The sequence below is a fragment of the Cyprinus carpio genome, chromosome B18 (assembly GCF_018340385.1).
Source record: "Cyprinus carpio isolate SPL01 chromosome B18, ASM1834038v1, whole genome shotgun sequence".
In the NCBI taxonomy this organism is placed as follows: domain Eukaryota; kingdom Metazoa; phylum Chordata; class Actinopteri; order Cypriniformes; family Cyprinidae; genus Cyprinus; species Cyprinus carpio.
This window is the reverse complement of record NC_056614.1, coordinates 4,594,934-4,608,694: the sequence shown is the minus strand read 5'-3', so window position 1 is coordinate 4,608,694 and position 13,761 is coordinate 4,594,934. Positions and strand designations below refer to the sequence as shown.

Here is a 13,761-nt window from a genome sequence, read left to right as displayed (position 1 = left end):
GTTTCTTATTTATGTGATTTCAAAATTTTCCAAATCTGATCCAGATCTCCACACTTACCAATCTCTTCCTGGATCTCCTCTGCAACGTAGGGCACCTTATAGAGCAGGGACAGGCTCTGGTTCATCCTCTCCTCAATCACCCGCAGGTGGGTCATCACCTAGGAAACCCAGAGACACACTCCGTTTTAAAACAGAAGACGTCTTACAGAAGATGATATTTATAAAAAGGCTCCATTCAGCAGGATGGAACTTGTCTGTGGTTGTGTATTGTTGGATGGATTAATGCACCTCAGGAAACACAAAAGCTTTGTGGAAATCTTAATACGTAAACAGTGAGGAGAAGAAACGTTGTGACTGTGGGCTGTAAATTGTGTGAGCGTGTATGAGCAACCACGCCTGGTTCTTTGTTGTCACAGCGTTTGTGTGCAATGCTCAAAAACCAGCAACAGATGGCAATGAAGGGCCTACATATCTGAAGAAATCGAAGGGGGAAATTGCTCTAAAATGTCTTTGTAGACCTTCTAGGCATCCATCTGGGCCTCAGATACTGTATTTAGCTGTTGCACTGTTGCTTTAGGAAGTAAGTTAGTTTATGTTGGTCTGCCAGTCATACCTGGACTTCTACTCAGTTGAGAAGAGTTGCCAAAATAGACTGGACTGCCATTTCTCAAACACATGGTTATATAAAAGCACAAGCCAACAAGTCAATGGTGAAACTGCTATTTTTGCTATAACACAAATTACTTCTATAAAACCTACATGAGACATGACAGCTGATAAAGGGATAGTTCATCCAAAAATTTATTTTCTGTCTTCATTTACTCACCCTCATGTCAGTCCAAACCTTTATGATTTCTTTCTTCGGTAAAGAAAAAAGGGGGGATATAAAATTGATAGTGCATTTTTCCATACAGTGAAGCACAGAGACTGCCAAGTTCCCAAAAAAAAGAAGCTCAGATTGAAATTTAACTCATTATTCACAGAAAATCATGCCCTTTCTGCTCAAACCTCATTAGGGGTTTTGCTTTAGGACAAATTTCTCCTTTTGTGTTCCACAGAGGTCAGTCAGTCCTGTGGTACATGAGGGAAAGCCAATGACTGAATCTTCATTTTTGGTGAACTATCCTTTTAGCCCCTGTCTCATTGTCCCAAAAATTATTTTAAATGGGACGAGGGTTACAGATTCAGGGGCAGGATTACAAAAATCTTCTTAATAAAAAAAAGTTCAGATTTCATGAGATAAATTGAGAAAGTTTTCTTGTCAATTCTTGACAAATTCCTAAGTTCTCAAATATTTTCTTTAAAACATCTTATTTTTTAAATAAGAAAATAACAGGCTTTAGTGCTTTTATCCGATTTTAGCTGAAAAGTGCTAATTAGCGCAACAAAAAACACCCAAAAGTCTTTTTGCACTGTAATAATCATAATCACTTACACGGTTTACATTGCAACTGGCTCGCGGGAGTGCAGAGATGTGCTGTTTTTAAATTTAATTTGTTTTAAATAGTTACTTTTAAAGAGCCTGTTGCAAGATGCAGTGATCCGTTGTTACGGAATTTAGAATTCAGCAAAATGTAACATGATGGATCATTCTTTACATTATCAATCAATGGTGTCATTGAATGCATATGTTTTATATGTAGCTAGTGTGTCATGTTGTAATGCTTAATATATAAAAAAAATCAATGTGAATCAAGTTGGAGGTTATCCAAGATGGCATGATGGTTATACTTTAAGATGGCATGACAATTTAAGAACTTGTTTTGTCTTTAGAACATTCTTAAAAACAAAGAACACTTTAAATGTTTTTAGGAACAAAATATTCTTAACTTTAATTTTTAAGTTAGAAACTAAGAAAATAGAAGTTTGCATGTTGAAGAATGTTATGTAAATTCCGGCCCAGAACTAGACACCAGGAAGTTTGCCCCTACTTAAATTTGAAATAATCAGGAACTGCCATCAGTAAACAAATACACCGGATATAAATTGTTGTGCATGTGGGTTTAGTTTCCCATGATTCTCAGATCTGTGCACACCTCTGGGTCTGTGCCATGTCCCGTCTACCATGACAAACATCTGTGCTGGCCAGTCTGGAATTGCAAATTATAGAGCCACGCCATTGGCTCAGACTTCAGTTACATCCAATCAAATCTCTACATGTGATGTTACACAAGAGCAGTGCAGTCCAAATCTCTCATATAATGTTCAAACAAGAGAATCCAGTCATGCTAACTCACTCATGGCTCTCCTGGACAATCCTATAAACTTCTGAAAACCATAAATATGCATAGAAAGCACCATTAAAGGAGAAGTTTGTAACTCCTGTGCCTCCGAGCGGAACCAATTAGAAGGGAACAATGATTGTTTTCAAACACCAGTTTAGCCAAACAGCCAGTTTTTAAGACCTTCTTGTGAAATCATTCTGCAAATGTGTCATTTATGGTCTATTAAGCAGGTACTAAAAGGCTAGTAAAACAGTTATAAATAGACCAAAACTCTGCAAGGTGAGAAAAGACGATAGAAAACATGGTATTTAGCAAGAAAGGGAGGCAGACTGGGCGACACTGACTTGGGACTTCATCTGGGCGGCCTTCTCAGGGTCCACGGCCAGGACGTGCTGGTAGTGCCGGATGGTGTGCTGACGATCCTTATTCTCGGCACGCACGTACCTCTTCAGAGCCTGCAGGATACGGTGGGGCTGCAGAGACAGAGAGAAGATTAATTGACCACAAAGGAGAGAAAATAAAAGGCAGGGTGAGTCAGCTGGACGTCTCCTTAAGAGCTGGCTGATCAGTGAATCAGCGCTAGGATCAAAGAGCCACAAGATCCGCAGGACAGAGAAATAACAAGAGGATTAGCAGAGATGCTGAAAGCGCACTGCTTGTGCGAGTCTGGCTCTGGCTCTCTTCGTGCAAGTCATTTCAGGGGATTAAACATTACATAGGTGCACAATTCAAATTAATATCTTAAGTAACCGAAGCCACCCTCCCTGTTATGAGCTTTCAGCAGGGTAATAGAGGACGGGTAATCCGCCACCATTAAATCACAGAGAGAAAAGACAACCATCGCTCATCAGAGACTCAACTGTAATCTGGTCATTATGAGATGAGAACAATCCTTCAAGGAAGCACTTATCTACTCTCAAACTTATTTTATTCCCTGATTTCACACATGACCGCACATGATCCATGCTCATTTATATACAGGAAGCGATCTGTCAATGCTGGAAGTCACTCTAAGTAAGCAGTGGGCTGGTATTTACATGCATCTCAAGTGATCTGATCACATGTGGTCAACAGAGACACAATAACATCCACACTTGGGAATAGCATGCATCTCATGTGACTACTCGGGATCAGCTTTTGAGGGGAAATTGGTGGTTCAATGACATGATAAATCTATTACATAAGATGCAATTTATACATTCAATGACTCAAATACACTTCTAGATGAGCATGTTTTTAATTTCATTATGATTAATGAAGTCAGTCAAAAATGTCAGCATGATACAACTGTTCTGACATTATGGTGAAGGGAAAAAAAGCCTCTTTAAAATAAATTTTGGAAAAGAAAAACATCATGGTTTGGTTAAAAACTATTTATTATAGAATTAGAATAATTTATCATCATTTTGTTAGTAAAAAGCTTTACAAAACTTTCTATCCAGCTTAATATTTGGAGAACTTCTGTGAAACCAAAGTCATTTGGTGCAACCAACATGCAGGGGAAAAAAACAGGACAAGCAGACCTTCATGATTGTGTGTCAAGTCTCTTAAATTATCAGATAAACTGGCCTCTTTAAAAGGTTAGTTAGGTTGTAAAATGTCACTTGGTACAACTCCCCAAAAATATTATTTTTATAAATTAATTATAAATTAACAATTAATGACAGCGAATTAAAAAAAATGTTTTTCACCTTGAAAAATGTTTTAAACACCTAAAAAAAAAAAAACCAATTCAGATGAGTACAGTCACCTGTATTCAGGGTTTAACAAAAATATATTACTTTCTGATGGTAACACCACATGACATTTTTAGATTAATTTTATAAAAGTTTATTTAGATTTTAAAGTTTATTATACTTGTTTTAAAGTAGATTTTAAAAGATGTTTTTGACTGTGGACAGAAGTGTTTAACGCCTGCATTTACCACCAATAAGGATGTTAATTTCAGTTGTAAACGGGGTGTATTAGGTCATTGGGTGTCGTCTCACCCTTGGTGGATCAGCCTGCAGAGCAGCAAGGTAGTTCTCCAGGGCAAGACGGCGGCGATCGTTCAGCATGGCCTCCACCCGGGCAAGATGAGTCTCCACCAGCTGCTGTTTCTCGCTGGCTGCCTCCTCCTCTAAGGACTCCACCATAGCCTGGAAGTGCTGCAATGAGAATAATGAAGACCCCATAAATAAACAGTCACCTCTTGTACGAGATCCCCTCTGGCATAGAAACTGAGCTTTACCTGGATCAGTGTCTGTCTCTCAGCTTTGGGTAGGTTCCTGGCCTGGCTCTCAGCTTCCTCCCACTCCTTCCTCACCTGGTAAGAACAACATGTGCAAATTACTTGGGGCTCAAACATTGGCTGGGATCTGACTATCCACATGGAAAAAACTCCGTTATGTCACATGACAACTACTGTGTTTACAAACTGTAAATGTGACCCCTCACTCACCCGCTCCATGCGGTTGCGGTGTCTGATCTCAAGTTGCTCCTTGGCCTTCTGGAAACGGCTGTGCTCTTTATCATCTGCTGGGGTCTCAAAGTACACATCCACATCATCTGTGGGTTGAGGGGTGGGCGGCACGGCTGAGGGTGTAAAGAGAGAGTTTATAAACAGGTGGCACATCCAAGCTCTCTCCCAAAAACCAAATAAGAAGCATTTTTAGGAATCACAGCACTGCAGAAGCATAGGCTGCTGCTGACACTAGGTAGGCAGCAAATTATGCTGTCTTTCAAGGTATCTTTTTGGCCAAAATGTAAGGCAGGACTGCATGTATAGTTTCTTGAAAAGGAAAAATGCACCCAAAAATGAAAATTGTGTCATTTACTCACCCACCTGTCACTTCAAACCTGTATAAGTTTCTTTCTTACGTTGAACACAAAAGAAGATATTTTGAAGAACCAAACAGTTGTTATTCAACACTGACTTCCATAGTAGGGAAAGGAATCTGATCCAAGTCAATGGGGACCATCAATTGTTTGATTACCAGCATTCTTCAAAAGATCTTGTTTTATGTTCAACATAAGAAAGAAACTCATACAGGCTTGGAAAGACATAAGGGTAAATGATGAAATTTTCATTTTCGGGGTAAATTTTTCTTTTAATGCACTGCGACAAGCTTAGTGAAAAGAGTTGAGGGAAAAGTCTATCAAATGCATTTATTCAGTACTGAAAAATATGCTTAACTTCATTTAAAATTGACATTACTTTATCTTGCATTTTTTGTGTGCAATGTATTTTGAGCTTATTGCAGTAGTATCAAGCTGTTAGCTTAGCAACATGTTAACATTAAACTCTATAGTGTGCAACTATCCCATTTCAGACAGAACTACGAGGTTGTTAATGGACGGCATAAGCTTTTGTTGACCATATTACTACATCACAAGTAATCCTGTTTGATGGTGAATATAGGAGAACAGTGACAAGAAAATCACACCAAAAGAACTTTAGCGCCCACACACTTCTATAGATCACTGCGAATGACGTAGAGTCAGTTTTCCTGCACTTTCAGACTACTTAAATATTTGGAATACATATTTTTTTTTTAGTATTACATTTCTTGATTTTTAATATTATTATGTCATCTGCAATGCTCCATGAGACTGTAGATCTTTCCTTCATTAAAGCCATCAAATACAAAGTCTTGTACCTTTTTTATCCTATTTTCAGCTACTTTGCTTCACATCAAAGTTTGTAATGTTGTGATTAACTTTGTGACTGGTTAGTTAGGTTCAAGGCTCTAATCTGCTGAAATGTGGGCAGCACTGTTGCATTCTATTGAAACTGTGAGGGTCAGTCAGGCCTTTTGTGTGGTTAAAGTGAGGAGTACTATTCGAGTGGTGCATGAGTGACCATTAGGCAAGTGTTCTAAATAAGTCACATATGAGGCTCCTATGACGGTTAGGAGGCTTCTAGGTAGCCAGCAGACATTTAAGGAGCTCACTATCTTTTGGAACAGCGCTAGAGAGACTTTTTTAAATACATTTACACACAGAAACAAATAGACAGACAGACTCCAGAGGAGCAGCCGACAAAAAGGACACAACTAAGATCAGACAAAAAGCGAAGAATAAGCTTTCCACAGAGAGCTACGACTCAAGAGATGACTTTGTAATTCCCCTGATTCTGAGAGAAACAGACAGTCCTTCATTTCCCATTCCTTTCATCCTGTCCTCTGAATAGCTCTCTTCTGACAGAAGCGCCCTCCTTAGCATTTATCTTAAGAGTTACTGCGCAGTTCTGCACGCTATGATCAAGATATGAGTTCAAAACAGATTTCCTTAGTATACAGATGACAAGACCGACATGATTACTTATAAGGCTGTGCACAAAAGGCAACATGAGACGTGCATATTAATGAGAATAAAGAGTCTTAAGCATCTAGACTGATAAGAGCACAAGAGAGACATTGAATTATGAAGGTTAACATGATTAAAAAAAAACATCATATTGAACCCATCATTTAATGTCGCCACAGGAACAAAGGATGATGGTTTCTACTCCTACATGAATTCAAAACACTGGCAGATTAGAGCTGAAAGACACACAAAGTAAAAGCAAACACAGAGTAACAAAGGATGGGACACTGTACAAGCAGAAATAACAGGATAAGAACATGAACTAACCTGAATTAGATAAGATTAAAGCAATAACATCACATTAATGGTGTTAAAAAAGCATGGCCTTGCATGACTTTTTTTCTTCTGAAACATCTAATAAATATCCCCATGCTAAATTATTATTACTGCTACTAATAATTACTACTACTATTATTATTACAATGATTAATTATAATAATTACATTAAATAATAATTAAACATTTATTATTATTATTATTATTATTATTATTATTATTACTAAATGACAATTAAATAAAAAATAATAGTTAATGTAATTTTTTTATTATATAAGCCATTTAAATTTATTATTATTATTATTATTATTATTATTATTATTATTATTAATAATAATAATAATAATAATAATAATAATAATAATAATAATAACAAATGTCGCTGTTAATCCACATATTAGAGTGAATTAGATAAGATTAAAGCAATAACAACATTTCAACAGAGGTAAAAACACAACCTTGTGTGACTTCTTTCTTTAGTAAAATGTAAGAGCAATTTTATAAATATCCCCACGCTAAATAACTGCTACTAATAACAACTACTATTACGACTATTAGTATAATTAATAATTATTAAATATAATAAGTTATTACATTAAAATATTTTTTTAATTATAAAATAAAAATATACAATGGAATTATTTTATTAGTAAATATGTAATTTAAAATAATTTTATTATTGATTAAATGAGTAAATAAATTAAAATACAACAACAATAAGGGTAATAATAATAATAATAATCAATGTTGCTGTTAATCCAATAACAATAAGCCATTTTAAAAGGTAAAATAATATTTGTCTGCCAATAGTTAAAGTAATAGTTAATTAGCCCACAAAGTGTTTACAGTTGTAAGGAAACACAGGAAATTACATTAATATAGAAAGTACAATGTCCATTTGTAACCGCTTTGACTGCATCTCATCCGATCAAAATCTATCATTCGTATTCCAAGGTTGCAACACACTGTGTTTTAACAAAATTGACATCTAGGCAAGCTAACATAGCATTAGCATTGTGAGAGGAAGCATGGAAAAGGTGCAGGGCGGAGCAGAAGGGGGCGGAGTCCTTGGTGACGAGTGTGACTTACTCAAACGTTTACAAACGGCCATGCAGTACTCCTCGGAGTCGAAATTGTTGCGGTTGCCGGCACAGCCTCCGTAGATGAAGCGCACACACTTCCTCTGCTGCATGTCGAAGTGCCAGCGAGGCATAGAGGCACGGCAGGGGCCAGTCTCCGCCTCCAGAGAACACACAGCTAACACAGGAGGGGAGGCGCAGTTAGAGCCTCCAGCCACCAGGGGCAGCAATCAGTAATGCCCTTGAACTATAGAGCGCAACAGTTCAGCGGCCTCGGGTCGGGAATATTTTTCCCATTTACTTTCTCCATAGACTTTGCACCTAGAATGTTGATTGAGGAATCACTAAAGGCGTCAACTATAATGATAACTATTAGCGTCCATACTCCAGTTTCATTTGCTGTGTTAAATGCTCAAGTTGGTTAAGTCGGGTGGATTCTGATTGGCTATATGCATTTTTTTCATTTTTTTGTAGTGTGGACCTCCCTATTCTCTCACAGTTGTCATTATAGTTATCGCTCTTGGTGTGAACGAGCCTTTAGTATAAAACAAATCAACTTCACTGTAAAATATTCAGATACCTACAAATACATACGTTTGAGAGCGTAGGGGAAATTATTTGATAACATGCTTCATAGCTAGTGAGCACAGCTGAGCTCTACCATAATTTTGTTTCCATGGCAACAGCGACTTCTCTGATTGGTGCATTCAACATTATCAGGATTCTGGGTAATGTAATTATGACTATAGCATGCAGATTAAAAAAACAAAAAAAAATTAAAATCACATTGACTTGGTCATACCTTTTGTTAATCTTTCTTGTGAGGCATTTACATTACTGATAAAAGAAAAATAGAGCTATTTCTCTATGGAAAAAATGAATGAGATTTTTATTTCTAGACCCCGGCTGTTGCGCTATATAGGATGTATAGACGATGCCAAACAATAAAATGCATAATTTATTACATTATTTCTGAAAATAAAAGTCAATAATGGTAAACATCTACAGTGAACAGGACCAGAAATATGTATCAATGAATCACACTGTGGCAGTAAGGAAATAAATGTAGCAAACAGTGTGATACCGACCTTCCAGTTCATTCAGAGTTTTGTCAACATCCTGGCTCTCAGGGATGGCAGCTTTGTCTTTCTTCATGTCCTTTTCCTCACTGTCTCGGTCGTCCTCTTCATCTTCATAAACATAGTGGTAGTCCTCCTCGTCATCCTCCTGTTCCTCCTCCTCCTCTTCAGCTGTGTCCTCTGGAGTGGGTTGCTCGTTGGCAGCAGGACCGCTAAAAACAAGAAAAGACAGAATGAACATGATTTTGAAGTAATGTCACATTTTACTTAGATTTTTGCCTTTACTTACATTTATCTATAGGAGTAGTGTCCCAATCTACACCCCATTCAACATTTCAAACAGTATTACTGCCCTTTTAAAAGAGTAACTATACTGAAGTGTTATAAAATAGCAATTTGCATTTATGAGCAGCATAAACATTTTCTACGATTTGTCCTTTTTTTGATCCATAGGAGAAAGTGAGAGATGCTTTGAATGAAGAATGTAAATGTCATTATCTAAAACAACAACCATAAAAAAAGCATTACTTGAAATAAAATAAATATTAGATGATTTTTTTAAATATTTCAGTTATTTTTCAAGGTAACATTTCTCATTTTGGTTTAGTTTACGATGAAGTACTAAAATAACTAAAACAAACAAAACAAAAATAAAAACTATATATAGACAAAAAAGAAAAACAACATGACAAAAGCACACAGCAAAATTAATAAAAACATTACAATTTAAAATTTAACAACAAAAGCTATAATAGTATATAAATGATACTCAAGTAAATGACGACACAATTTTTAGGTGAACTATGAAGGACATATTAGTGTAATTCAGAAAACAAAAGCAGGATGAGATATGACAAAGAAACGACAGGAGCACAGTGGGATGAGAGGGAAGGAGAACACAGGAAACAGAGGGAGAGGAGGAGCACAGGTTGGAGGTTTTATGATTTATGGAAGTGCATCAAGCAGCTGTCAGAGGTCAAAGGCATGGCACTCGAAAATATCCAGATGGTCAACCTAATTTATCCTCCTCACACGGCGCACGCTCTCACACACAATGTTTCGGCTTCTACTCCTCAAAGCGTGATAAGATGCTGATACATCATCCTTCGATAAGTGTGCCGGGGCGTTTGCTCCGAGGAGGTTAAGGAGGCTGTGCCTCTGCCAAAAATTTGGATGAGTAAATAATTGACAAAAAATAATTATGATTTATGAGCCAGTTTTTAGCTGTCACTAAGTTTTATTAAATTAGAGCTCAACCACCATGCCTGGGAACTTATTTTACTGATGATCTGTTGATGAAAAGAATGTCTTTATTAATAAAAATAAAACAACTAATCATAAAATGCTACACAAAATATGTTTTTTACTGTATTACTGCAGTTATTTTAAAAGTAAAAAAGTAGATGTAACATGTCAGTTGTAATGTACATTACTGTTCAAAAGTTTCTTCTTTTAAAGAAATTATTACTTTCATTCAGGATGTATTGATAAATTGATCAGAAGTAGCAGTCAAGACATTTATAATGTTGTGAAAGATTATTATTTTAAATAAACTTTATATTCAAAGAATTCTGAAAAAAAAAAAACCACTGTATTGTGGTTTCCACAAAATAAGAAGAAACCAAATCAGCATATCAGAATGATTTCTGAAGAATTGTGAAGATAGTGCTCGACACTGAGGACTGGAGTAATGATGCTGAAAACTCTGCTTTGCATCACAGGAATAAATTACATTTTAAAGTATATTAAAAAAAAAAAAAAACAGTTTAAATTGTTGTAAAATTTTATAAGTTTACAGTATTTTTTAATCAAAGCCTTGGTGAGCATAAAAGACTATCAAAAAAGAAAAAAATCTTACCAACCATAAACATTTGAACAATAGTACATATATTTAAATTGACATTAAAACTAGAGCTCGACCGATATGGTTTTTTTTGGGGGCCAATGCCGATATTGGGGAATAAAAAAAAAGGGCGATACCGATATATCAGCCAATATTCTTTGTGTATATTATAGTACAGTACCAGTCAAAAGTTTGGGCACTTTCCCATTCGGGTATCCAAACATTTGACTGGTACTATATATAGAATACAGTATATACATAAACAGGGGTATATATATAATATATATATATATATATATATATATAAACATTTTTTCCAATGATCACTCAAATGTGGTGATCACTAGATCGGTCAGCGCCAGACCGCGAATTTAAACACCCGTAACTCCCAAACCCTGGGGGCTATCGACGTGGAGTTGGTCTCATTTGAAAGAGGGCCTCTAGACATACACTCGATTTGCATTTGAGAGGGTTCCACAGGCTGAAGGGATCCCCCGAATTTGGTGTGGATTCACCACGCCGTTACAGAAATATGGCCATTCAAAGTTTCAATTGTTTTCTATAGACTTGAGTGTTTCATCCAGGACGCCAGTAGCAAACAATGGAGCATTCTCTGCTGGACAAACTAAGTAATTACACCATTTCAAGCATTTTATCTGCATTATATGTTCTGTAAAAAAATAAAAAAAAAAAAAAAAAAAAAATCATATCGGCGGCATATTCGCCGCTACCGATATATCGGCAACAGGCTCAGGGCTCTAATTAAAATGGTTTCATTTCGTTCTGTATGATATCTTAAAACTGGTCTAAACCTTTGAAGCTAAATGAAACGGATCAGAGATGAAAAAAAATTATAAACACTATTGTTGATCAGCTGGATAAAATTGTTCTCAAAGTGAGTCCAATGATAGTGTTCCCCTGCATTGTTAGCCCTGTAGTTGTGGTGTAGACTCTGTTACTCTTTTATATTTAGAATGATTTTTAAAACTATGTTTATCCTTATCATTACAGTCATCAGTGGTGGATCACATGTACATGCACTACATTACCTCTCCTCTACTGCTTCATCATCCTCATCCTCAACGACAGGCTCCTCCACCTCCTCATCCTCGTCTTCATCCTCATCATCTAGCTCGTTAGAAGGTGAAGCAGGAGGTGCGGGCTCTTCAGGACGAGTAGATGGGCAGCAGACGTATTCAGTGCCATGGAACTTATCGATGCCACAGGGCAGCAGCATGCCATAGCTGTGCAGGACCATTTTCCCCTTAGAGCAGGCCTAGAGAGAGAGTCAAGAAATCTCATTCAATTAGAGCAAATGTGCTCTGAAAGGTCAGTCTGCAGTGTAAGAGCAGCCCGAAGAAATTCAGCAGAGCTCTTAAATGTCTGTCCCGGGATCAGTAGAGTCAGCACACGCAGACACTTTCAGTAAGGACACGCTGGGAATGAGTGACGGCAGCTTGGGGTGATTTACATTAACAACACACATTGTGACCACGTACACACTCAGTTGTGTCCTCTTCTACATGCTCAACCCTATTCTGTACACACAGTTCACAGCATTCTGCAAATTCATTCATGAGGAAGTAGTGATGACAATACGTGTCTGCCATTCTAACTTTAGTTCAAAAACTGCTAAACTGTTGCTATACATATATTTCATGCTGACATGTGAGATGCCAAAACATTGCTAGAGTTTTCACAATGACTTCACATATGATGGAGATTTTGCTTTACTTATATTTTTACTTATATAAGAATATATTATACTTTTTTTACATGTAAAACTACGAGCAATCAAAGCATTTAAGTGTGTTCGTTTTGATATTGAGATTATTATTTTTTTCATTCAAATTTATTCAGTTGTTATGAATCTTATCGTTTGGTTTCACCCAATAAAATAAATGTAGAAAATGTAATAAATGAAAGAAAATAAATAAATAAATAAATCAAGATTAAGTATTTAATTTGTGAAGTATTTAATTTCACAAGATTAGCATCAGCACATGACTATTAAATATATTAAACCATTTGTATGAATTTTAAGTAAGAATGATAAACTACCATTTGAACATCTGGTGTCAGTAAGATTTTTATTTTTATTAATTCCTTTATACAGCAAGGATGCACTAAATTGGTCATGAAGCAAAAGTGACAGCAAAGACTTAATTGTTACAAAAGAAATAAAATTTTCCTTGTAAGTTTCTATTCATTAAAGAATCATATCCATCAAAAAAAAAAGAAAAAAAGTGGCACCATTTCCACAAAAATATTAAGCAGCAAAAACATTGTTTTCAACATTCATAATAAGCACTATTATTAATAATTGAGCACCAATAATAGATGAATAGCATATAAGTATTTCTGAAGCACATCTGAACTTCTGATTTCTAAAGGCTCACTGAAGACTGGAGTAATGGATGCTAGAAAATTTATCACAGGAATGAATTACATTTTATAATCGATTAAAATAGAAAGCAGGTGAACTCTAATTCATAATATATTACTGTATTTTTGATCAAATAAATTCACCCTTAAAATAAAGGTGAGCATAAGATACTTAAAAAAAAATCTTACAGACCCCAAACTTTAATGGTAGTGCGTTAGTGTCTAAAATGTTGATTCCTTATTATAAAGAGATTCTCCATTGATGTGTTTTTTTTTTAATCTTTTTTGCCATTTTGGCCACACATCATCATAAAATTCCAGTTAGTAAGTGGCCGCAAGTTATGCAAGCTCAGGATAGCAGGAGTTACTTTTTCCCTCACACATAGAAAGAACGAAAACTTGAGGAACTTAAGCCTGCAAATAAATGCAGTTGTCACAGCCAAAACTGTGAAAATGCTCTACAAAAACTCAAAGTGTGGAAGATTCAAGCTGAATCAGGACTGAGGAGGAGGACATGCCAGCAATTA

The 13,761-nt window shown here is 36.1% G+C and overlaps 1 protein-coding gene across 5 annotated transcripts in view; it reads right to left on the bottom strand.

The window, feature by feature from the left end:
• aplp2 (amyloid beta (A4) precursor-like protein 2) overlaps positions 1-13,761 on the bottom strand; it is an 80,652-nt gene that overhangs the window by 14,718 nt on the left and 52,173 nt on the right. For 4 of the 5 annotated variants that reach the window (XM_042743578.1, XM_042743576.1, XM_042743577.1 and 1 more), the window contains exons 5-12: positions 11,899-12,125; positions 9,016-9,218; positions 7,938-8,105; positions 4,666-4,799; positions 4,456-4,530; positions 4,214-4,372; positions 2,570-2,698; positions 59-158 (exon numbers count right to left, since the gene is read on the bottom strand). In XM_042743578.1, coding sequence (XP_042599512.1) covers positions 59-158; positions 2,570-2,698; positions 4,214-4,372; positions 4,456-4,530; positions 4,666-4,799; positions 7,938-8,105; positions 9,016-9,218; positions 11,899-12,125 — 1,195 coding nt within the window. The remainder of the gene's footprint in view (positions 1-58; positions 159-2,569; positions 2,699-4,213; positions 4,373-4,455; positions 4,531-4,665; positions 4,800-7,937; positions 8,106-9,015; positions 9,219-11,898; positions 12,126-13,761) is intronic. The other variant, XM_042743580.1, reaches the window with a different exon arrangement.